The sequence below is a fragment of the Xenopus tropicalis genome, chromosome 6, assembly GCF_000004195.4.
Source record: "Xenopus tropicalis strain Nigerian chromosome 6, UCB_Xtro_10.0, whole genome shotgun sequence".
Lineage (NCBI taxonomy): Eukaryota > Metazoa > Chordata > Amphibia > Anura > Pipidae > Xenopus > Xenopus tropicalis.
Window position 1 is genome coordinate 6,378,186 of NC_030682.2, and position 25,531 is coordinate 6,403,716.

General features: G+C 51.3%; 2 protein-coding genes across 4 annotated transcripts; both read left to right on the plus strand.

The window, feature by feature from the left end:
• Positions 1-35: 35 nt before the first annotated feature.
• rnf121 (ring finger protein 121) lies at positions 36-11,030 on the plus strand. The gene is given in 10 exon segments (NM_203959.1): positions 36-124; positions 1,802-1,951; positions 3,254-3,291; positions 3,818-3,959; positions 5,727-5,881; positions 5,990-6,097; positions 6,957-7,077; positions 8,141-8,274; positions 8,879-8,980; positions 10,274-11,030. Coding segments are annotated over 9 exon segments (984 nt in total). The 5' UTR covers positions 36-124; positions 1,802-1,888; the 3' UTR covers positions 10,395-11,030.
• A 2,394-nt stretch (positions 11,031-13,424) lies between these two features.
• On the plus strand, positions 13,425-24,537 carry LOC101732142. Of its 3 annotated transcripts, none has more exons than XM_031904393.1 (9): positions 13,425-14,118; positions 14,529-14,629; positions 16,997-17,157; positions 18,473-18,592; positions 20,530-20,631; positions 21,764-21,919; positions 22,206-22,358; positions 23,309-23,447; positions 24,064-24,537. In XM_031904393.1, the coding sequence occupies exons 3-8, from the start codon at positions 17,041-17,043 to the stop codon at positions 23,438-23,440; spliced, it is 780 nt and encodes a 259-aa protein (XP_031760253.1). In that variant the 5' UTR covers positions 13,425-14,118; positions 14,529-14,629; positions 16,997-17,040; the 3' UTR covers positions 23,441-23,447; positions 24,064-24,537. The 3 variants fall into 3 exon arrangements, with proteins under 3 accessions (XP_031760253.1, XP_031760254.1, XP_031760252.1); XM_031904394.1 differs by having other exon boundaries at positions 14,112-14,203; positions 16,994-17,157; XM_031904392.1 differs by having other exon boundaries at positions 14,112-14,203.
• The last annotated feature ends 994 nt before the right edge of the window (positions 24,538-25,531 follow it).

Genomic DNA, 25,531 nt, shown 5'->3' on the forward strand with positions numbered 1-25,531 from the left:
GAAGTAATCTGTACCGGAAGTAGAGGAGCCGGACAGTGGAAAGGTGTAGGGGGATCCATTTAGGTTGGGCCAAGTGCCGCGGTTGTACCGGTACCGACCTGCGGGATCTCTTGGGGCAATGGGGGTAAGTAGGAGAGTCCGGTATTGGGGTTGATATGAGGGGAGTGCAGGGGTGCCAGCTCATCAGTTTGCTGACTGACGTGTAGCTCCCAGCCCCGGGGAATGCCGGGATGCGCCCACACTCACAGGGAGCAGGGAATGAAGGGGTGGGGTCAGTAGGGGGCGCTAGTGTCAGTCACTGCAGGGGACAATAGGGCAGAGGCTGTGGGATCTACTGAAAGGGGGAAACACGGGGGAAGCGGAGAGATATGGGGAGGGGGCAGCTCTGTCAGCCATGGGGAGTCACCTGTCTGTAGGGGGAGGGGGAGGCACAGGGGTCATAGTGTTATAGGGGCAGTGGGGGAGGGGCACTCATAGTGACACAGGGGAATGGGGGCACATACCCCTGGGGAGAGGGAAGGGGCACTTACCCCTGGGGAGAGGGAAGGGGCACATACCCTTGGGGGTAGCTGTGGGGCATGTACCCCTGGAGGGTAGCTGTGGGGCATGTACCCTTGGGGGGTAGCTGTGGGGCATGTACCCTTGGGGGGTAGCTGTGGGGCATGTACCCTTGGGGGGGTAGCTGTGGGGCACGTACCCCTGGGGAGAGGGAAGGGGCACGTACCCTTGGGGGGTAGCTGTGGGGCCCGTACCCTTGGGGGGTAGCTGTGGGGCACGTACCCTTGGGGGGTAGCTGTGGGGCACGTACCCTTGGGGGGTAGCTGTGGGGCACGTACCCTTGGGGGGTAGCTGTGGGGCACGTACCCTTGGGGGGTAGCTGTGGGGCACGTACCCTTGGGGGGTAGCTGTGGGGCACGTACCCTTGGGGGGTAGCTGTGGGGCACGTACCCTTGGGGGGTAGCTGTGGGGCATGTACCCCTGGGAGAGGGAAGGGGCACGTACCCTTGGGGGTAGCTGTGGGGCACGTACCCTTGGGGGGGTAGCTGTGGGGCACGTACCTTGGGGGGGTAGCTGTGGGGCACGTACCCTTGGGGGGGTAGCTGTGGGGCACGTACCCTTGGGGGGGTAGCTGTGGGGCACGTACCCTTGGGGGGTAGCTGTGGGGCACGTACCCTTGGGGGGGTAGCTGTGGGGCACGTACCCTTGGGGGTAGCTGTGGAGCATGTACCCTTGGGGGAGGGAAGGGGCACGTACCCTTGGGGGTAGCTGTGGAGCATGTACCCTTGGGGGGAGGGAAGGGGCACGTACCCTTGGGGGTAGCTGTGGAGCACGTACCCTTGGGGAGAGGGAAGGGACACGTACCCTTGGGGGTAGCTGTGGAGCACGTACCCTTGGGGGGAGGGATGGGGCACGTACCCTTGGGGGGTAGCTGTGGGGCACGTACCCTTGGGGGGTAGCTGTGGGACCTGGGGGTGATGGGGAGAAGCAGGGTGAGACATTTCTGGGTGAGTGGTAGCCCATTCTTTTGGCCACTTGCCTTTGGTCCCTCCTACTGTATCAGGCCACTGGGGGGAGGGGCATATACCCCTGGGGAGAGGGAAGGGGCACATACCCTGGGGGAGCAGCTGTGGGACCCTGACCTGGGGGTGAGACATTTCTGGGGGACTGGTAGCCCAATATTTTGGCCACTTGCCATTGGTCCCTCCTACTGTATCAGGCCACTGGGCGGAGGGGCAAATGGACAAACATTGTTAGTTATATTTTCATCCATTAACAGTTTCTTCCCTATTTTACCCGACAGGCTTGTTCCAGGGAGAGGAACTAGTTGCCGGCAGTTCTTGTCCTGTGATTGGTCAGATGCTCACGGAGGCCGCTGGCATAGTACAGAATGGCGGCAGTGCTGGAGGTGGAAATAGGGGGAGAGGCTGTGAGAGAAGCCGCGGGGGAAGAGGTGAGTGGCCTGCGGGGGGTGTACCTGGGGGCCAGTGAGTGGGCACTTACAGACTAACGTATGGCTTGTACTCACATTCTCTAAAGCCAACAGTGCCCACCTTATATTGATAGGGGGCATTACTGGCAGCGTTTCCTCTCTCTGCCCACAGACACTGGCTGGGGGGCTGCCACACCTGCCCCTCTGAGACTGTGCAGAACCAACAGCTTTGTGTCTCTGACCCCCCTGTCCCATTAATAGGTTATTAGTTGCAGTACCTCTTTTCACCACTGCAGCAATTCCCCATTGTTCCCATAGGCCTGCAATAGCACAGCGCCACAATCTCGTTTTGTTTCAGCAGCAATGGTTGAGAGTTTAGTGGTTCCCCTGGGACACGTCCGGGTTGTTTATGTTCCTGATTCTCAGGCTGCAGCTATAAATGCTATTCGTGTATAATTATGGGCTAGCTAATCAGTAATTAAGGTGCAGATATAACACGAATAGTTAAATGTTGTTATTCTCTCCTAGAAGATTCAGTACGTTCTGTACAATACGACCCATGCAGAACTCCATGCACCAATCGGCTGCTTGCGTTTAGTAGATTTGTTATATCTAATTGATTTAATTTGGCTCCTGTGTCCCATGCGACATCCCTGAAGGCAGCGGGGGAAGGAATGGCACTGCCTGGAGAAGGGGGGGAGCTAATCTGCATTATTATAATTAAATTGACCATCTGCCACTGCTCTCGTTAGTTACAGGCACTTCTGGCCTAATCTGACCAATTAAACTGGCCTGCATTGTCATGTGACTGAGGCTGTTCCATACATAGGCTGTGGGCCAGTCAGTGATGGCTGCTGGGGGGCTAGTATGGGTGCTGGGATGATCAGTAGCCCATTAAACATGCTGTAAGTCTCTATTCCCTCCTCTCGTGTTGGGGTGCCCTATAACCTGACCCCCCCTTACTGTTAAGAACCCATTTCTATGCAGATTTAACAAGCTTAAATACCTCATTGCCCCTCTTTGTGTAGGCAGCAACGTTGCCTCATCAGGTAATTAAGCTGTGGACTTTGTGGCCAAACTATAGTTCCCAACACTGCTTGTTACCTGCTTACCCAGCATGCAACACAGGTAGACCTGTGAGCCTTGCCCCCTTCCATTACTGGGGAACGGGAAAGAACATTGCAGTGTAGGGGAGTCCCAGGGCGAGTCTTGGGACCGTTGGCCTATCAGACATGTTTGCTTGGATAGAATGTTCTTTGCATAGTTTCCCTTTATCCTCTGCCTGTGATATACAGATATTAATGGTTTCCCTCCTTCCCACAGGTGGATTTGTCTGAACTGGCGCCGGAGGAACGATGGAGGTAAGTGAACGTACCCCGGAGGAGGTGTCCCTCTATGAGAGACCCTAGGGCAACATGTACCTTATGTAGCAGAGACAGCACTGCTGCCTGGAAATGCTTGCGAGTGATCTTGCTAGGAGGTTGGAAAATGATTACATTAGGCAAATCCAATAATTATTGCCTATTTAAAGGGAAAGTAACCCCCCCATGGGTTTTAAACCGTTACCACCAGTGCACAGTCCCAACTGGCCCTCCATGCTGGCACCCAATCCTTAGAACTGTGCAGCAAAGGGGCACCCCCCCCCCCCCAAAAAGAGCCAATCCGCCTCTAACTGAGCACCAAGCCAATCAGGAGCCAGGGAAGAGTGGGGGCATGTACACAGGCTCAGAGCACCCCACTGCCCAACTTCAGGTGTAGGTATTGGGGTGCATTTATTTTGGGGGTGATGCAGATGGGGAGGGGTACAGAGCCTACTAGGGAATATAGAATATATATATATAATGGCAGCCCTGTTCCTGCCAGTAACGGCCCCCGCTTTGGTTTCAGGGTGGAGCACGCGCGGATGCACGCCAAGCACCGGGGCCACGAGGCCATGCACGCGGAGATGGTCCTTATCCTTATTGCCACCCTGGTGGTGGCACAGCTGCTGCTTGTACAGTGGAAGCAAAGGCACCAGCGCTCCTATAATGTAAGTGTGAGCCCCCCCCCCCGGGGGCAGAGAGATACGGGGAACTCGGCTTGGCCTGTTCTTATTCACAGAAACCCTGCAGCGCATTCCAACATCCGGTGCGGCCATCGTGCAGCCTGTACTATTCCATTCCCACCTTCCCACCACTTCTCCTCCTTATTGTACCCATTCCCTGCCCTACCTGCCCTCACCCCCCACTGGAGTTTCTGCAGGTCTGGTCCCTTCAGGTTTTTCGGGTATGACTGGCTGTATTTGCTCTGTGCAGGCTGCGGCAGGAAACTCCGAGCCTCTATTTGTTTTGTGTCAACAGCTTTGCCTTTATGCACCAATTCACTGATTCCATTGCTTTAAAGGGGTTGGTCACTTTTGAGTTAACATTTAGTATGATGTAGAGAGTAAAATTCTGAGAAAAGTTGCAATTGGTCTTCATTTTTTTTTATTATTTGTCGTTTTTTGAATTATTTCCGTTTTTGTTAGGCAGTTCTCCAGCTTGGAGTTTCAGCAGCTATTTGGTTGCTGGGGTCCAAATTACCTTAGCAACCAAGGTGTGGTTTGGATGAAAGAGTTATATATGAATAGGAGAGGGACTGAATAGAAAAATAAGAAATATAAAGTAGCAATAACAAACTGGAGCCTCACGGAGCAATAGTTGGTTGGCTCGGGGGTCAGTGACCCCCATTTGAAAGCTGCAGAGAGTTAGAAGAAGGGAAATAATTCAAAAACTAAAGTTGCTTAGAATTGGACTTAACTGCTTCTTTATGGGGAAAACCTTGTACTCAGAACCCCCCTCCCAGTCCCTGGCATTGTGAGTAATAGACCCTGTACCTGTACAGTCAATAACCATGTGACCCCCACCCTTATGAGAATAAGCCACTAATCTGCCCCAGAGGCAAATGCTTCTGCCCCACTCTGGGCACGGGGAGGCAGTTACCACGATATCGAGGCAGTTGGTTTAATGGCGCATAATGGCGTCACTTAGTAATTTCATAATCAGTTATGATAATGAGTTGGCACCCATTGCCCTCGTCAAACCCAGCAGCACCCAGCGAGGCCTATCCCCTGCCCTTCATCTGACTTACTGATAATTACAGAACATAATGTGTATTCAGTCATTGGCACCTCCCCAGGGTTGGGCAGATACGGGCTGGGGGCTGGGATAAGATATTGTGCTGCAACATAAGGAAGTAGAACTCTGGAATTCTGGGAGTTGTAGTTCAGCAGCAGCTGCAAAAGAAAAGGTTGCAGATCAGTGTTGCCTATTGGCTGCCTTGTCTGGTTCTTATCTGGGAAACGTCCTTCAAATGCCCAATGTAACTGTGAGTATTGTGGGGACAATAACTGGGTGCCTCCTGTAGAGCTGGGTGTTTGCAGAGCTGCTGGGCTCCTGATACCCAATCATAAGCTTTAAAGGAGACATATTGGATAAATGGGAAACCCCTAACCCTGTAGGCAATTATGAATAATATCCGGTGCTGGTTTCCCTTTGGGCTAAACATTAACCCTATCTGTAACAATGGCCCCTTTATTGGAGCTCCCTATAGATCCTCTCAGGTCCCTGTCTGGGTTTCACATGAGGGGTGGGCGTGTCCTAACGGTCCCTGCCAGAAGCACAGTAGGAGGGGGAGAGCCAATCACAGCCCTGCACTCACACAAGCACAGACAGGCTTCAGTTCCCTATCAGGTCAGCCTGGCTGCCAGACTGTGGGCAGTGGCTAGAGCAGCCATATTGGATATCCAGCCTGATGTCTGTGCCGTTTCCCTCTGCAGATGGTCACGCTCTTCCAGATGTGGATCGTCCCTGTGTATTTCACAGTAAAGCTGCACTGGTGGCGGTTCCTGGGCATATGGTTTCTCTTCTCCATAGTTACAGCCTTTGTTACGTACAAAGCAACAAGGAAACCCTTAGTGCAGACCACCCCCAGGTGAGTACGAGGGGCTCACACTCCAGCTATGGTGCCGGCCGAGGGGCATTGTCTGGGAATCTGCTTCCTATGGGGGGGTATGTGTAACGTGTTGTTCTCCCCCCCCAGGCTGGTGTATAAATGGTTCCTGCTGCTGTACAAGATGAGCTACGCCACGGGGATTGTGGGATACATCGCCGTCATGTTCACTCTGTTCGGCCTAAACTTACTGTTCAGGTGAGTCGGACGTTGAAGGGGTTGGTCACCTTTGAGTTACGTTTTAGTATGATTTAGAGAGTAATATCCTGAGACAATTTGCAATTGGTCTTCATTTTTTATTTGTCGTTTTTTTTAATTATTTCTGTTTTTGCTAAGCAGCTCTCCTGCTTGGAGTTTCAGCAGCTATTTGGTTGCTAGGGTCCAAATTACCTTAGCAACCAGGGTGTGGTTTGGATGAGAGACTGATATATGAACAGGGGAGGGACTGAATAGAAAAATAAGGATTATAAAGTAGCAGTAACACACTGTAGCCTAACAGAGCAATAGTTGCTTGGCTCAGGGGTCAGTGATTTGTATTTATTTATTTTTTTAAAATATTTCAGTGTTTGGCAGCTCTCCAGTTTAGAGTTTCAGCAGTTTTTTTGGTTGCCAGGATCTAAATTACCTTAGCAACCAGGGTGTGGTTTGAATGAAAGACTGATTTAGGAATAGAAGAGGATTTGAAGAGGAAAATAAGTACTAAAAAGTAACAAAAACAAACTGTAGTTTCACAAAGCAATTGTTTCTGTGGGGGGGTCAGTGACTCCGGTTTAAAAGCTGCAAAGAGAAGAAGAATGCAAATCATTCAAAAACTTACATTCAAGTAAATAATGAAGACCAATTGAAAAGTTGCTTACAATTGGCCATACTAAAAGTTAACCACCCCTTTAATGGAACAGAACTATATATATATGTATATATATATATGTATATATATATGTATATATATGTATATGTATATATATGTATATGTATTATATATATATATGTGTGTGTAATCTTGTCTCTGCCCCCCCATTGGCTGTTTCTAATCTCTATTTCTTGATTTTGCCTATAGGATAAAACCAGAGGATGCCATGGACTTTGGGATATCGCTCCTGTTCTACGGCCTTTATTATGGGGTGCTTGGCCGTGACTTTGCAGAGATGTGTGCAGACTACATGGCGTCCACCATAGGGGTAAGTGAGACAGGGCTGTGGGGGTGGGGGGGGGGAAATGGAAGAGCCTCGAGCCTAGGGATACAGGAAACTTCTGGAATCTTAAATAATTCCAAATTCTTTTCTATTGTCTTTGCCAAGCAAAATAACCTTCACTTACACTGTATAAATAATATAAATCTTGTTCACTTCAGTCTGGGAATTACACACTCACAGCCAGCAGGGAGGCGCCATATTGTACACTCTGTTAGTAAGGCTTTGCACCATGCTAATATCTTGTTTATGTGTCAGAATTGGGGACCTGATACCTATGCACTTGCTACACAATTAGATGGGAAGGGGGAATGTGAGTGCTGAATGGAAAGTGAAAGTAATTGTCTGCCCCGCCTCTACTCCTAAGGCATAGAGGCGGGGCAGGCAATGTATGATTGACAGCTGGAATTTTTAAATGCCTTTATAATGGGTGTGTTAATAAAAAAAAAAAAAAAAGGAATTTGGGTTTCATGTTTAATTTGAAAAGGACTTTTATTATACAGCATTTTGTGTTTGGGTGACAGGAATCCCCTAAGCATAAATACAAAATACAAGGAAAATGAATCTCATAGTAGAGCCAACTGTAATATTTATACTTGCACGGATCTATGGGTAACTGCACCCGGTACATACACATTATTTCGGTGATATTTGCGCTGAGTGTTGCATTGTTTCCCCGCAGACACAGAGAAGCAGTGAATGTTATTATTGCAAAGCCAAAGTATTGCCACTAGGTGGCACTGTGTTCAGACAAATAACTGCGCCAATGGCAGCTACACTTCTGTAATTAAAGGTCTCAGAACACTTGGTCATCAATAAACATAACCATTTCTCATACAGTAGGAAATGGGCCTTTATGGTATCTGTGGAATGTTCTGATCTTTACTTAACAGAAGTATCTGTTGCTGCCAGAATAGGACCATTCAGTATAAGGAATGAGCATATATATATATATATATATATATATATATATATATATATATTCAGTTGGTGTCAGTCGGCTGTGCCCATGCTGCCCTCTGTATAACCCGCCCTGTGCCTCTCTGTGCAGTTCTACAGCGCCTCGGGGATGCCCACCAAGCACCTGTCTGACAGCGTCTGCGCCGTCTGCGGCCAACAGATCTTCGTAGACGTCAATGAGGAGGGGATCATCGAGAACACGTACAGGCTGTCCTGCAACCATGTGTATCCTTAACGATTGGGGCTGGGGGTGCATACGTGTAGGCAGCACTGTAACAGACAAACAGAGGAGGGGTAACAGCTAGATGGGGGCTACAGGAGTCATTGTTCTGCTAAGTAACATCTCTTAGCCAACTAAAAGTTAATTTCAAGTTAAACTTCCCCTTTAATATATTTGCAGGAAGGGGTTAAGTGGAGCAGAAGCCCCAGTCTGTACAGTGCAGTCTTAGGTGCTCGGAGAGAGAGACTCCATTACATGGGGGGCACCTACTGTATGATATAGGTGCCTCACACCCACTAATGGGTGAATTCTCTAGGGGCGCCAATGCCTCAGGGCCCCCAAAGCAGGAAGCAATTGCCCCCAGAAGGGGTAGAAAGGGGCAGGATACAATATTTCAGGGTGGTATTACAGGCTGCCTCATAATGGCGTTTGCCGGCACTTCTGCCACTTTAAATAGCCCCCCCATTGTGTCCCCTGTACCTTCAATCTGTTTCATTGGTCCCCCCCCATAGATCCCAGGCTCCTCCTCCTGTCAGTGGGAGCAGGTCGGCGGGGGGCATTACCTGTACGGCATGTATCAGATTTCCCTTAACCCCCAGTCTCTTCCAGCTTCCATGAGTTCTGTATCCGCGGCTGGTGCATCGTGGGAAAGAAGCAGACCTGTCCGTATTGCAAGGAGAAGGTGGACCTCAAGCGGATGTTCAGTAACCCGTATCCTTTGCGCTTTATTGTGGGGGTCATTTTATTCCCAGACACACAGAATTGCGCCCGGGGGGGGGGGTTGTTTGGGTTGGTGAGGGGAAACCATATTGATTTTACTTTTATTAATGGTGATTGTTGTGGTATTTGCCCTTTAATATCAGTTGGGCCCAGGCACCTCTTTGCTCGCACCCTAATGGGGCCCGGCCTGGTTAGGGGAGACCCTAGGGTGGCAATAGGTAGGGGGCTTGGAGCAGGGGGGTATTTGCTGTCGGTTACTGCCCAGCTTCGCTGAATGCCTCTCATTGGTGCTCAAACCGGCTGCCTTCATACCATTGGCATTGGGAGTACCCCCCTCCCCCCCATTTGGTAGGTTATTGGCTCCTTTATGGGCAACAGAGAATAATGAGGAAAGGCATCGGCGCTTCCGATTAGGCCAATGGGGCCACTCCGGCCGTAAATGGGGCCACTCCGGCCGTAAATGGGGCCACTCCGGCCGTAAATGGGGCCACTCCGGCCGTAAATGGGGCCACTCCGGCCGTAAATGGGGCCACTCCGGCCGTAAATGGGGCCACTCCGGCCGTAAATGGGGCCACTCCGGCCGTAAATGGGGCCACTCCGGCCGTAAATGGGGCAGATCATGTTATGGGGCCACTCCGGCCATAAATGGGGCCACTCCGGCCGTAAATGGGGCAGATCATGTTATGGGGCCACTCCAGCCATAAATGGGGCCACTCCGGCCGTAAATGGGGCAGATCATGTTATGGGGCCACTCCAGCCATAAATGGGGCCACTCCGGCCGTAAATGGGGCAGATCATGTTATGGGGCCACTCCAGCCATAAATGGGGCCACTCCGGCCGTAAATGGGGCAGATCATGTTATGGGGCCACTCCAGCCATAAATGGGGCCACTCCGGCCATAAATGGGCAGATCATGTTATGGGGCCACTCCAGCCATAAATGGGGCAGATCATGTTATGGGGCCACTCCAGCCATAAATGGGGCCACTCCAGCCATAAATGGGGCAGATCATGTTATGGGGCCACTCCAGCCATAAATGGGGCAGATCATGTTATGGGGCACAGTACAGAGAGTTCTGGGAGGAGTCTGGACAGTTTAATGTTATTGTGGTGGGGGGGGTGAAATATATCTGCATTGGGGCCCCTGTCCATCTCTATCAGTTGCCCCGTGAGTATATTATATATATATATATATATATATATGGAAGGATATATGTATGTACTGTACGTATGTGTGTGTATTTAATGCCTGAGTTGTTTCCTTCCTTAATTCTGTGACTCTCAGATGGGAGAGACCACACGTCATGTACGGGCAACTGCTGGACTGGCTACGGTACCTTGTTGCCTGGCAACCTGTAATCATTGGACTGGTACAAGGCATCAATTACTGCCTGGGACTGGAATAAACCCCTCCCCCTAATCCCTTTCTTCTCCCCTCCCCCCGCCGTGTGAAAATCCATGTTTGCCTGCAGTACCAGAGCCCAACGCAAGGGGGCGCCGGCGAGGCTTCTCCCACTTCTCAGGATCGGACCCGGCGGCCCCCAATTCTCATGGGAGCAGCAGTGTCAGCGGGACGGGGCCCCTGTCGTATTATTTATGGCAACATTTTTCTTTGGCGGTTTCGCCCCTAAGGGCCCCGTCACTTTATTGTTCATTTTAATCCGTTTATCCCCCACTCGGTCTCCCAGGGCAGCGGTCCGTTTAGCCTTAGGTCACTTCCTGTGTGTGCTTTTGCCCCCTGCAGTGTTAGGAGCACCCCGGCATCATCGCCCTGTAGGGACGGCGCCACCTACTGGCCTGGAGGAGCACTGGGAGGCCTAAGGCACCATTGTTTTCAATGGAGGAGGAGGAGGAGCCTGGCATCTCTAACATGGCGGCACGTGGAGCGCATGTTCCGGAGACTCCAGTTAACCCCGCGTATCCGCCCCTCTCATGACTCCAGCGCCGCCATTGTAGGACCAAACCGGGTGTTTCCTTCCCTAAAACCCCACAATGCAAATCTGACTTTTAGGAAAATGTTTTAAAGGAATGTCAATGAGAAACCTGATTGGCCAGTGATTTTGTTTCCGCCCACGTGTGTGCGAGTGAGTAGAAAGCGCGGGGGCGGGGACGCCTGGGTGGGGTGGAGCCAAGAAATCCCGACTTGGCATTGGCCTGAGGGGCAATAAGGGCAAATCAGACATGTTAAAGGGGAAGTCTGCCCAAATAAATCAACTTTATAGAATCAGAGTACTATTCTCTGCACTGTAACAAGGGGCCAATCACCTCCAAGTCCCATAATGCCTTGCAAGGTCTGTTTATACAGAGGATATGCATTGTGGGAACTGGGGGTCAGCTGACTACATTGGGCAGGGGCGGGACCCGCGGTGCAGAGAATAGACAGACATGGCTCTCTATAGCGGTGACGCATGGAACCGTATAACCAATGAGAATGAGGAATGAATGGGTATTGGGGGCGTTGCTTAGAATTGCATAAGGCAATTATTTTCATTACTTGAGTGAATTTCCCCTTTACTTGCAGGTGTGTGAGCGCTTGAGAGGAATGTGGGGGTGGTTTGACCCAGTGCAGCAGGGTATAATGGTACAACCCAAACGCTCAGGCTCTTAACGTGGCCCTATTGAGTAATGTTTGTATTTATATGCAAGCGGGGGCTGCCATAGTGCTGCCTCTGCTCATTATACTCCATAGAGCCATCTGTTGGTGAGCAGGAGTATTGCAGTTAAGGAAAGCAACAGTTGTACTTACTAAGGAGCAATGGTGGGCACACAGTAAGGTATTCCCTTAAACAACATGGCAGCTCCCGCCTTTATATATATACAAATATACATAGAAGGGATTGTTTGTGCGGAGATATTGAACTGTCTGTGGGGAATAACATGGCAGCTCCCACTCGTGTATAAGTAACAAAGGGATTGATGCAGGTTCATTTACCAACACTGGGCAGTTACCTGTGGCAACCATTCCAGTTCTGGTTGGCTGTTATGGGTTACTGCCTGGTGTTGCTAATTGAGAATGGTTGTCGGCCAATCAGAAGGCCCTGTGTGAGCAGGTGATGAGTCAGGAACATGATTGGCCTGCTGGGAAGTTGTGGGAGGAGCCACCTCGCTGCCATGTTACATTCTATAGAGACCGGCTCATTCGGCACCATGATGTTACCTGAGGGGGGCGCTCCTATGGAATTGTGGGGTTTCAGGGGTTTGGGGTTCCCTTGTGGTAATTGGGGTTCATATCAGTGATTTGCACTTTGTGGGAATGAGAAATGCAGATGGGGGTGAGGGATTGATTCATTATTTGCTCCCATTGTTTTAATTGATTCCCCAAGGTTGGTGGATGGGACCCCCCCTTGGGTCGCTCCCGGGGGTATATCGGCCTCACTGGGATTGGTTGCACTGTGCTGTATCATGGGGCAGCCTGACCCCCCCCCCCCCCCAATATAACCCCCCTGTGTGGCCCCATTTAGCAGTGCCCCCAGCAGGTATATAGATATAGAGCACATCCACCCTGCTGCCCCCCCAGTCACCATAGCAACCCTTGGTGGGGTCCCACAGTGCCCAGCTGTAACCTGGGGTCCGTACCCCCGAGGCAGGGGATTCTGGGTAAGGGCTCCCCCTGGGGGTGGGATGGGAAATGATTCAGTTCTACTGTCTATTTATTTTATTAGGAACCCCCCCCCCCACCGCTAAACTCCATCCAATAAAATCTCTCATGTTCTGCTTTTAATTCTCTCTCGTCGTCTGTTGTGTCGGCCGGAATCAGCTCCGCTGCTTTCAATTCAGTTTTCCATTCTGATTTATTGTCCGGTCTGGTGTTTAAAGGGTAAGTACGCCTTGTCTATGTGTCTTACTCGCCTTCGGTTCCTCCAATTGGAACCCAGAGGCTGCTGTACAGCGGCGGAGATACGGCATCCCAATGCCAGAGCTGCATGGAGATCTGCCCCAACCCCAAATACCCCTGTATAAGGGCAAAGGAAACCCAATTGGGACTAGCCTTCTTTCCCAGGCTGTGCAGGGGAGCAGGGGAGCCGGCGGCACTGTAGAATAGGAACCAATCAGCAGCTAGGCTGACCTGATAGGGAACTGAAACCTGTCTGTGCTTGTGTGACTGCAGGGCTGTGATTGGCTCTCCCCCTCCTACTGTGCTTCTGGCAGGGACCGTTAGGACACGCCCACCCCTCATTTGAAACCCAGGCAGGGACCTGAGAGGATCTATAGCGACCGAGCTGATCCATATGGGGAGTAATGGGGGCAGAGAATGGACGTGGGCGGACAGAAGAGCTGGGTTGGGCAATTCTGGGTTCTGCCGGGGGAAAAATAAATCCATTAGATAGTTGTTCTGGCTTCATTTGTGGGGCCCATAAGGGGAATAGGGGGGAAGCTGTAGGCCGTGTAGGGGGAACTTTTGGGGTAACCCTAGGTTATTATTTTGGATTTCCCAGGAATTATATAATAGTGACGGGACAATGGGTTTATCTGCACCTTTGTTTGGACGGGGGGCCAATGAAACATTGGGGGTGGGGCTAAACCAACGAGTCTGAGGACCCCAGTTTCCTGTGTGATTTTGGGGGAGACACTTAAGAGGTCTGACTGCCACCCTAATGGATTCCCCTGGCCCAGCCCTGTTGTGTTTGCCACAGATCTCACCTTTATTGTCCTTCAGACTGGGCTTTGGGGTGTAAGTAGGGGAGTCAGGGGGTATTACCCCATTTCTTACCCTTAGTGGCCTCTCTTCTGCACCCCCACCCTGTCACTGCCCATCATACAGACGGCAGGTCCCCCCTGAATACAATGCAGCACCCAGGGGTGCAAGGGCCCTTTATAAAATAACCATCTATGTAATGGAATTATCTCCCCTTTAAGGCAGTTTCCTTGCCTGCATGTTCCCTTTATTTGTTATATGAGCCAGTGGGGAGGGAATCCCCCAGAATCCTGTGTTGCCCCCGGCGTGTAGATGAGTAACAGTTACTGTAAGTTCTGACTCACTGACTCCTGTATCCCCAGTAGAACTGCACAGTCGGCAGCACATTCCCCTCAGCGACCCCCACCCACGGCTCTGCCCCCCATCCTCCCCAGGAACAGAGAGGGGCCCCCCAGCCCTGCCGGCACTCCAGCACAAGCCCTGCCCTGGCTGAGGTATCTACATGGACCAGGCTGCCTGCCTGCAATCTGCCCACTTGTACTTCTGTGTGATTATTGCACCAGAGGGGGCAGTTTGAGGGTAGGTCAGGGGGGCAATTTGAGGGTACGTCAGGGGGGCAGTTTGAGGGTGGGTCAGGGGGGCAGTCTGAGGGTAGGTCAGGGGGGCAGTCTGAGGGTAGGTCAGGGGGCAGTTTGAGGGTAGGTCAGGGGGGCAGTTTGAGGGTGGGTAAGGGGGGCAGTTTGAGTGTGGGTCAGGGGGGGCATTGGTCACAAGTCTCTTAGGGAGCGAGGGGGGTAGATAAACCGGCCCAGGGGCTGTTACAGAGTAATGGCTATTAGAAGAGACGGGGGGTTTCCGGGGCAGGATCACTCAGACAGAGATGTTTGTAATGTTTTATTCTCAGATTCGCCAGAACCTTGGGAGGAAACTCACGCGGAACAGAAGCCTCTGACTTAATCTCCCCCCACTGAATCCAGAACGTTCCGCTGAGCAGAGACCCCTGAGGTAAGGGGGGGGGGGTAACACTCTATGTACTGTGTGTGTGTGGTAAGATGGAGACAGTAGGGCAAGATGGAGACAGTAGGGCAAGATGGAGACAGTAGGGCAAGATGGAGACAGTAGGGCAAGATGGGGACAGTAGGGCAAGATGGAGACAGTAGGGCAAGATGGGGACAGTAGGGCAAGATGGGGACAGTAGGGCAAGATGGGAGACAGTAGGGCAAGATGGAGACAGTAGGGCAAGATGGAGACAGTAGGACAAGATGGAGACAGTAGGACAAGATGGAGACAGTAGGGCAAGATGGAGACAGTAGGGCAAGATGGAGACAGTAGGACAAGATGGAGACAGTAGGGCAAGATGGAGACAGTAGGGCAAGATGGAGACAGTAGGGCAAGATGGAGACAGTAGGACAAGATGGGGACAGTAGGGCAAGATGGAGACAGTAGGGCAAGATGGAGGCAGTAGGGCAAGATGGAGACAGTAGGGCAAGATGGAGACAGTAGGACAAGATGGAGACAGTAGGGCAAGATGGAGACAGTAGGACAAGATGGGGACAGTAGGACAAGATGGAGGCAGAAGGACAAGAGGGAGACAGTAGGGCAAGATGGATACAGTAGGGCAAGATGGAGGCAGTAGGGCAAGATGGAGACAGTAGGGTAAGATGGAGACAGTAGTGCAAGATGGAGACAGTAGGGCAAGATGGAGACAGTAGGACAAGATGGAGACAGTAGGGCAAGATGGAGAGAGTAGGGCAAGATGAAGACAGTAGGGCAAGATGGAGACAGTAGGGCAAGATGGAGACAGTAGGGCAAGATGGGGACAGTAGGGCAAGATGAAGACAGTAGGGCAAGATGGAGACAGTAGGGCAAGATGGAGACAGTAGGGCAAGATGGAGACAGTAGGGCAAGATGGAGACAGTAGGGCAAGATGGGGACAGTAGGGCAAGATGGAGACAGTAGGGCAAGATGGGGACAGTAGGGCAAGATGGGGACAGTAGGGCAAGATGGAGACAGTAGGGCAAGATGGGGACAGTAGGGCAAGATGGGGACAGTAGGGCAAGATGGAGACAGTAGGGCAAGATGGGGACAGTAGGGCAAGATGAAGACAGTATGGCAAGATGGAGACAGTAGGGCAAGATGGGGACAGTAGGGCAAGATGGGGACAGTAGGGCAAGATGGGGACAGTAGGGCAAGATGGGGACAGTAGGGCAAGATGGGGACAGTAGGGCAAGATGCGGACAGTAGGGCAAGATGCGGACAGTAGGGCAAGATGGGGACAGTAGGGCAAGATGGGGACAGTAGGGCAAGATGGGGACAGTAGGGCAAGATGGAGACAGTAGGGCAAGATGGGGACAGTAGGGCAAGATGGGGACAGTAGGGCAAGATGGGGACAGTAGGGCAAGATGGGGACAGTAGGACAATTACAATTAGTAGAGCTCCGATTCTCTATGCTGGGCTGTTCTCTTTCCCATCATCAGACAAAGGTGGGAAACAGCTGACTGAAGACTTCCCAGCACCTAAAGTGGTTTGGTGGAGCCCCCCAATGTCCTGAGCCCCCAACTTGGTTTGCACATCAGTAGAAATCCCCAGTAGAACCCCCAGGCAGACTTCCCAGTTTGGTTAAAAACTTGCCCCTTCCTGGTCAGAATGAAGAATCCGCAGCTCTGTAACTGGGGTATAACTGGGGGAGATTGATGCCCCCCCCCCCCCGTGCCCAAGACACCTGCCGCCCCTGTATATTGTAATCACAGTGGTTTGGGGCGACCCGCAGGGACATGGGGCTAATGATAGGTTTGGTGCCCTCAGTGCCAACCCCGGGCTGGGTGGGGCCATAGAGGAGTCTGGGGGGGGGCACGGGACATCTGGTTATGATTTCAGGGAGAGGCTTTGGGCCGGTGCCACTGGGAAATCATAACAGAACTCGGCCCGGTTTCCTGTCTTGTATCACAGGGAAGGATTTGCTTAAAGGGACCCTCCCTAATCTGAAGTCCCATTCCCTGGGCAGGGGGGGCCCTAGCCAATCAGAACCTCTTGTCAGTTCAGTGCTGTGGGCCCTGTGGGGGGGATGGAGCTGTGCCCCCCCCTGACTGATGTATGGAGATAACATGACAGGAGGGCTATGGGATATGATGAGGAAAGTGAGAGAATGATTCTACATTCACCTTCATCAGGAAATAGAGAGAGAAATAAAGGCAAAGTAACCCTATATCAGTGCAGTCGCAGACTATGGGGCCTTTGTCCCTCACTGCTTGCTGTACTTATAAATAGCTCTGCCAGCGGCTGTGGGTTCATGGTGGGTCGGGGGCCGCTATGTGTTTACTGCTCCGTTGCACAATCCTGAGCCTTGTGCCTTCTCCTCTCATTGGCCAGCAGCCTCCTGTATAGCAGCGAGTGTACGGCGCCCCCCCAGCCCAGACATGGAACCTGTAGCACGGCGCGGCCCCCTCCTGCTCCTCCTGCTCCTCCTGCCCCTCCTGCTCCTCGCTGCACTGGCACAGGGGGACCCTGCCGGGGACACTGCCGGGGACACAAGGGTAAGTTAAACCTCACAACAATGTCTTCTCTTCCCCCCCCCCCCGGGAGTTGCTCTTTGTTTTCTCACCAGTTGCCGGGAGTTGTGGGGAGTCGGTAATTATTCCCCCCGGGGAGTCGGGGGGGTTACACTACTTCCCTATAGAGAGAGGGGACGGGACCCCCAGATTCATATTGGGCCCCCCGATACCCTTTCAGCAGCCTGGATATTAGGGGAGCACAGATCATTCCGACACTTGGGGGGGCAGCGGGTTTACCCATGGGGTTGGGTTGGGTGGGTTTGGGCCCAACCAGTGGGAACTGCCCCCCCCCAGCATCACTGTGTTACTTGCCCTGTCCCAGTCCCTCCAGTCATACAATCATTTTGCCCCCCCCCCAGCATCACTGTGTTACTTGCCCTGTCCCAGTCCCTCCAGTCATACAATCATTTTGCCCCCCCCCCAGCATCACTGTGTTACTTGCCCTGTCCCAGTCCCTCCAGTCATACAATCATTTTGCCCCCCCCCCAGCATCACTGTGTTACTTGCCCTGTCCCAGTCCCTCCAGTCATACAATCATTTTGCCCCCCCCCCCAGCATCACTGTGTTACTTGCCCTGTCCCAGTCCCTCCAGTCATACAATCATTTTGCCCCCCCCCCCCAGCATCACTGTGTTACTTGCCCTGTCCCAGTCCCTCCAGTCATACAATCATTTTGCCCCCCCCCCCCAGCATCACTGTGTTACTTGCCCTGTCCCAGTCCCTCCAGTCATACAATCATTTTGCCCCCCCCCCCCCCAGCATCACTGTGTTACTTGCCCTGTCCCAGTCCCTCCAGTCATACAATCATTTTGCCCCCCCCCCCCCAGCATCACTGTGTTACTTGCCCTGTCCCAGTCCCTCCAGTCATACAATCATTTTGCCCCCCCAGCTTATAAATATGTATTTTGGTCACGCCCTATTCCACCCTAAGCACACTCCCCTTTCCAAAAAGCCCCACCCCCTTTTCACCATGGAAAGCAGAACTGGGGCAAAGGTAGGTCTCCTTCTCCTGCCCAGTGATGGTCGTTACAGTATTCATCCCACTGGCGCCACCTAGTGCCCCAGTCATCCATAGAGCCCCATAGCTTGGTATATAGGAAGCTGGGCAGGGCTTAGTCTCAGAAGTTAATTAGGTATGCAGAACTATTCTCCAATCAGCAGCAGCGCTGCATCCCAAGCACCTCCCTCTCATTCTCCTGCTCTGACATCCAATTAAAGAGAATGTAATGTTATTAATGAAATGGTTTGATCCCAGAATATCGCACATTTATGTGTAAATGCCCCCCTGTGTCTTACAGTCCAGGAGTCCGACCCCGGCCCCGGCTGGGAAGAGAACAAGGAATCCATATCAGGCACCAAAGAATAGAAAGAAAACCATCTGGTCCTACAAACCGGGTCATCGCTCCTTGGCTTTCCTGGTAATGTCCCACTCCCTAATCAGATTTGTACCTGTACTGCAGTCCTGCCCTGCTTTATGGCTGAGAGTCTAGCTATCTGTATAACAGAGCATTCTGTCACAGTGGCACAGATCCTATCTGATCCCCCCATTGTAAGCAGCAGTCCTGCCCTGCTTTATGGCTGAGATTCTAGCTATCTGTATAACAGAGCATTCTGTCACAGTGGCACAGATCCTATCTGATCCCCCATTGTAAGCAGCAGTCCTGCCCTGCTTTATGGCTGAGATTCTAGCTATCTGTATAACAGAGCATTCTGTCACAGTGGCACAGATCCTATCTGATCCCCCCCTTGGAAGCAGCAGTCCTGCCCTGCTTTATGGCTGAGATTCTAGCTATCTGTATAACAGAGCATTCTGTCACAGTGGCACAGATCCTATCTGATCCCCCCCATTGTAAGCAGCAGTCCTGCCCTGCTTTATGGCTGAGATTCTAGCTATCTGTATAACAGAGCATTCTGTCACAGTGGCACAGATCCTATCTGATCCCCCCCCATTGTAAGCAGCAGTCCTGCCCTGCTTTATGGCTGAGATTCTAGCTATCTGTATAACAGAGCATTCTGTCACAGTGGCACAGACCCTATCTGATCCCCCCATTGTAAGCAGCAGTCCTGCCCTGCTTTATGGCTGAGATTCTAGCTATCTGTATAACAGAGCATTCTGTCACAGTGGCACAGATCCTATCTGATCCCCCCCATTGTAAGCAGCAGTCCTGCCCTGCTTTATGGCTGAGATTCTAGCTATCTGTATAACAGAGCATTCTGTCACAGTGGCACAGATCCTATCTGATCCCCCCATTGTAAGCAGCAGTCCTGCCCTGCTTTATGGCTGAGATTCTAGCTATCTGTATAACAGAGCATTCTGTCACAGTGGCACAGATCCTATCTGATCCCCCCCATTGTAAGCAGCAGTCCTGCCCTGCTTTATGGCTGAGATTCTAGCTATCTGTATAACAGAGCATTCTGTCACAGTGGCACAGATCCTATCTGATCCCCCCATTGTAAGCAGCAGTCCTGCCCTGCTTTATGGCTGAGATTCTAGCTATCTGTATAACAGAGCATTCTGTCACAGTGGCACAGATCCTATCTGATCCCCCCATTGTAAGCAGCAGTCCTGCCCTGCTTTATGGCTGAGATTCTAGCTATCTGTATAACAGAGCATTCTGTCACAGTGGCACAGATCCTATCTGATCCCCCCATTGTAAGCAGCAGTCCTGCCCTGCTTTATGGCTGAGATTCTAGCTATCTGTATAACAGAGCATTCTGTCACAGTGGCACAGATCCTATCTGATCCCCCCATTGTAAGCAGCAGTCCTGCCCTGCTTTATGGCTGAGATTCTAGCTATCTGTATAACAGAGCATTCTGTCACAGTGGCACAGATCCTATCTGATCCCCCCCCCATTGTAAGCAGCAGTCCTGCCCTGCTTTATGGCTGAGATTCTAGCTATCTGTATAACAGAGCATTCTGTCACAGTGGCACAGATCCTATCTGATCCCCCCATTGTAAGCAGCAGTCCTGCCCTGCTTTATGGCTGAGATTCTAGCTATCTGTATAACAGAGCATTCTGTCACAGTGGCACAGATCCTATCCCCCCCCCCATTGTAAGCAGCAGTCCTGCCCTGCTTTATGGCTGAGATTCTAGCTATCTGTATAACAGAGCATTCTGTCACAGTGGCACAGATCCTATCTGATCCCCCCCCCCATTGTAAGCAGCAGTCCTGCCCTGCTTTATGGCTGAGAGTCTAGCTATCTGTATAACAGAGCATTCTGTCACAGTGGCACAGATCCTATCTGATCCCCCCCCCCATTGTAAGCAGCAGTCCTGCCCTGCTTTATGGCTGAGAGTCTATCTGTATAACAGAGCTGCAGTTGGATGATCATTGCTTGTTGCTGGGGTGCAGGTTGCGGGGGAAGTGGAGACCATTACGTCAAACCCAAAGGAAATAGAAGCTACAGAGGAATTTCGCTGCCTTGACTGTTGCGGCGCAGTGGAAATGCCAGCGGTGAGTATCCTATGTTGGGAGGGAAAGATTCCATTTACATATATTATTATATCAGTACTGTTATACGGGCAGTATTTGCTGAAAATATCACCTAGCCTGTCTGTATAACCCTGTTTAACCCTAAACTTCTTTGAATTATAGCAGCATAGGGATTCCCCTGTACTAAGCACAATTCAGCAGGAACAGCCCCCTAAGTTTGCCCATAGCCTGTACAGAGAGATACCATAAAACTATGGCACATAGGGATTCCCCTGTACTAAGCACAATTCAGCAGGAACAGCCCCCTAAGTTTGCCCATAGCCTGTACAGAGAGATACCATAAAACTATGGCACATAGGGATTCCCCTGTACTAAGCACAATTCAGCAGGAACAGCCCCCTAAGTTTACTCATAGCCTGTACTGAGAGATACCATAAAACTATGGCACATAGGGATTCCCCTGTACTAAGCACAATTCAGCAGGAACAGCCCCCTAAGTTTGCCCATAGCCTGTACAGAGAGATACCATAAAACTATGGCACATAGGGATTCCCCTGTACTAAGCACAATTCAGCAGGAACAGCCCCCTAGGTTTGCCCATAGCCTGTACAGAGAGATACCATAAAACTATGGCACATAGGGATTCCCCTGTACTAAGCACAATTCAGCAGGAACAGCCCCCTAAGTTTGCTCATAGCCTGTACAGAGAGATACCATAAAACTATGGCAGCATAGGGATTCCCCTGTACTAAGCACAATTCAGCAGGAACAGCCCCCTAAGTTTGCTCATAGCCTGTACAGAGAGATACCATAAAACTATGGCACATAGGGATTCCCCTGTACTAAGCACAATTCAGCAGGAACAGCCCCCTAAGTTTGCCCATAGCCTGTACAGAGAGATACCATAAAACTATGGCACATAGGGATTCCCCTGTACTAAGCACAATTCAGCAGGAACAGCCCCCTAAGTTTGCTCATAGCCTGTACAGAGAGATACCATAAAACTATGGCACATAAGGATTCCCCTGTACTAAGCACAATTCAGCAGGAACAGCCCCCTAAGTTTGCCCATAGCCTGTACAGAGAGATACCATAAAACTATGGAACATAGGGATAATGGCAGTATAATGTATCACTGTTATCTGATTGGCAGGGAGGAAGGATCACCAATGAGAGGATGGGCCAATCAGTGATCACGATGGAGGAACTTGAAAGGATGGAGATTGAGACAAACTCCATTACAGACCGGTGCCTGGGCTGCTGTGATGGATATGGGACCCCCCTGCCTGGGCATATAGGGTACCCCGGGGTAAGGTGCCCACGTCCAGCAGAACTGCATTCATGGGGGGCATTAGGTGGCAGTATATGGGTGTCCCCTTGGGTGCCCTTTAGAGAGCCCCGTACTGACTGCCTGTAGCCTTGGGCCCCCCGGCACGGCTCAGTGGAACTGGGTGCCGATGGCACAAACATTCCCTGCTGGGGGGGCCCTGCCCTAATACTTCTGTGCCCCTTAGGGCCCTTAGTGCAGTCTTCTCTTTATATATATATATATACACACCGGTGTATCAGGCAGTAATTTATCACTTGTGTCACAGGGGGGCATCACCACGGGGGTAACTAGAGGAAGAAGGGGACCCACGGGCAGGCAGCCCTCACACCCCCCGCCCCAGAGGAACAGCCCCCATCCCTGTGCCCAGCGGCCCTGCCGTCCGGCCCTGAGCTCCGAGTCTGATAGTTCCAGTGAGGAGGTGAGTATCTGACCATGTGACCCTTCTATCTGAGTCTAGTAACCCATGGCAACAAGGCATTTCATTCATTTACTGATTAAATCTAATATAAAGTGGAGGTTAACTCTTAGTATGTTACAGAAAGGCCAATTCTAAGCAACTTTGCAATTGGTCTTCATTATTTATTTTTTTTTATAGTTTTTGAATTATTTGCCTTCCTCTTCTGACTCTCTCCAGCTTTCCCATGGGGGTCACTGACCCCGGCAGCCAAAAGACTATTTTATTGTCCCTGTTTATTACATATCTTTCTATGAAGCCTCTCTTCTATTCATGTTCCCATCTCTCGTTTAAACCACTGCCTGGTTGCTATGGTATATGAGGCCCTAGCAACCAGATAGCTGCCAAATGGAGAGCTGCTGAAAAAAAAGCTCAATAGAGCTAAAAAGACCAATTGCAAATTGTTTCAGAATATCAATGTCTACATCATATTAAAAGTTAATTTAAGGTGAACTACCCCTTTAATGCTATATTCAAGTTCCAATCTCCCCATTTTATATGTAGGGGGGAGGGGCATAACACTGGGTCACTCTGGGCCCCCCATAGCTGCTATGGAAAGGGGCCAGGGAGATGGACTACCGTACAGCAAACCCACGAGGTCCGGGCCCCCCAGTTGCCCAGGCTCCCCCCTCAGGTCTGCTGTATACATACTTACACCACCAGTAGGGGGGGCTGTTTCTATTTAATTTCCCATATACCCCCATATAGAACTGTGACTCCAGGTCCCTTAACAAAATGAGGGTCACCTTATCTTGTTCCCTTGTGCAAGAAACAGACATAAATGTAGATGCATTGTGCATCCCTGTACATTGTTGCTACACACAAGCGGTATAGCGACTGTAGGGGCAGAACAGAAACTCATTTATGTACCGTTGTACCAATAATCATTTCTTTGTGCCCCGGAAACCCCACAGTCCCCGGGGGCCAGGAGATCCAGGGCAATGCGGCATCACAGGACGAGCGGCCAATCCCAGAATCTGTGCCGCTACCTGGGCTGCCGGTCTCCCCTGGGCACCTATGGGAGCAGCTCTAGCGAGGAAGACTGAGCAGCAGGTAAGGGTATATATATATATTTATATGGCACAGTGGGGGGCACAGGGGCCCTTACCCAGCATGCCTGCCAGTCCTGTACCTTCACTTCAAATGGGCCATAATGCAGGAACCACAGAAACATTGTGGGCCTGTTACCTAATATGGTGCAATACCCAATATCCCCACTAGGGGTCACCGATTGGTAGGAAAGTCTCTGACTCAGTCTAACTTGTGCCCTGATTTTAACTTATTTCCCAACAGGATTTTGACCTTTTTTCTCAGGGGACCCAGATAATTCCAGTGGGGGGGGGGGGGGCAGCTTTGTGCCCCAGTAACAAGATTTAGATTAATTACCCACCTCGTTTCATTTACTAGTGTCCAAATTTTCATGAAATTATGGCCACTGGGGGCGCTGCTCTCCTAGAATCAGTATGGCAGCACCAGGCACAGGGTTAAATGATAATAGGCAGATCAATAGGATATCCCTGGGCAGATTAATATAAAGTTAATAATAACTGGGGTGTATTTACCCTTTAGCGAGAAATTCCCGTATAAAGCCTGTATAATTGTGTCAGAGCCGTATTATTGGCCTGTCCCTATTAACCCTATAACTGCCTCTCTGTTTTACCCCTTACAGGGCCAATCAGTGTGGACGACTGGAAGAACCAGAATGTGTATATTCTATGGGCGCGGTGCTGTGTACTGACTGGGGGGGGCGCTATACCCGGCGCTGTGCACTTTAACCTTTGGGCCATTTGACAAGGGACACTGAAAGTAACTGTGTTACTGACTCGCTACTGCCCCCTGTACCCTCATACGGACACACAGGGCCTGCCTATACAACTGGTGGGGAAACTTTGCCTTTAAATAGCAGTTATACAGGGAGATGCCTTCACAATGAACAACATGGCAGCTCCCAGGCCCAAATCTACATGTATAAATATAAAGGTATAGTTTCCCCTTTAGCATTCTCCCCCCCCCCCCCCCGCTTTGCATTCAGCCCTCCCATTGGCTGCAAATATTACTGTGACGTTACCCTTTATTTTGTATTAAAACCGACCTGAACGGAAACTTTTCTTATATAATAAAATAAATATTGTGTCTTCTCTAAGGCGTCGATGTTCCGCTGTTTGTGTATTGGGTCAGTCCATTATATCTGCGGGGGGGTTCTTAGTGGAATAATCAGATGGGAGAGTGGTTTCCCCAGAATGCCGTGGGGCAGGGAAGGGACTGATCTATTGGCCGTGCCCCCGGTCACTATTTGTGTGGACCCCGTGGTGACATTTAGAGATTAAAGGGCAAGTTTTCTAATCATTAACCCGACTCGGCAGGGTGAGACCATGTGCGAATGTTTCATTCATGGTTATACATATAATTATAATCCGACCAATCACAGTGGGGGAAAATGAATACGAGATCCGCTTGTTTGGAGACCTGTGTAGGGTCCATCTCAGGGCCAAGAGTTTAGGGATTAAGGGCTGTAGGTCATGGGGTTTGGCTCCTGGGGGCCACAGCTGTGGGAAAGCTGCACTGGGAGCCATGGGGGAAAGGAATCTCAGGGGCTCTCCCCAGCTTTAATGAGTAGCAATCCCCCATAACACAAAGCAGGAGGGGGACCCCTCAGAGTGTCACGCCATAAGGTAAAAAGCCTTTGTCAGGGTGCAGGGACCCCAAGAACAAGGTTGGCAGATGGGCCCCAGGGGTGCGAGTCAGGGTGCGGGGACCCCAAGAACAAGGTTGGCAGATGGGCCCCAGGGGTGCGAGTCAGGGTGCGGGGACCCCAAGAACAAGGTTGGCAGATGGGCCCCAGGGGTGCGAGTCAGGGTGCGGGGACCCCAAGAACAAGGTTGGCAGATGGGCCCCAGGGGTGCGAGTCAGGGTGCGGGGACCCCAAGAACAAGGTTGGCAGATGGGCCCCAGGGGTGCGAGTCAGGGTGCGGGGACCCCAAGAACAAGGTTAGCAGATGGGCCCCAGGGGTGCGAGTCAGGGTGCGGGGACCCCAAGAACAAGGTTGGCAGATGGGCCCCAGGGGTGCGAGTCAGGGTGCGGGGACCCCAAGAACAAGGTTGGCAGATGGGCCCTAGAAGTGCGAGTCAGGGTGCGG

Coding starts and splice junctions, on each gene's coding strand:
- LOC101732142 (XM_031904393.1), top strand. CDS start 17,041: ATGGAACCTGTAGCACGGCGCGGCCCCCTCCTGCTCCTCCTGCTCCTC. Junction 21,920..22,205: donor GGCATATAGGGTACCCCGGG/GTAAGGTGCCCA, acceptor CTTGTGTCACAG/GGGGGCATCACCACGGGGGT. Junction 22,359..23,308: donor CTGATAGTTCCAGTGAGGAG/GTGAGTATCTGA, acceptor GAAACCCCACAG/TCCCCGGGGGCCAGGAGATC.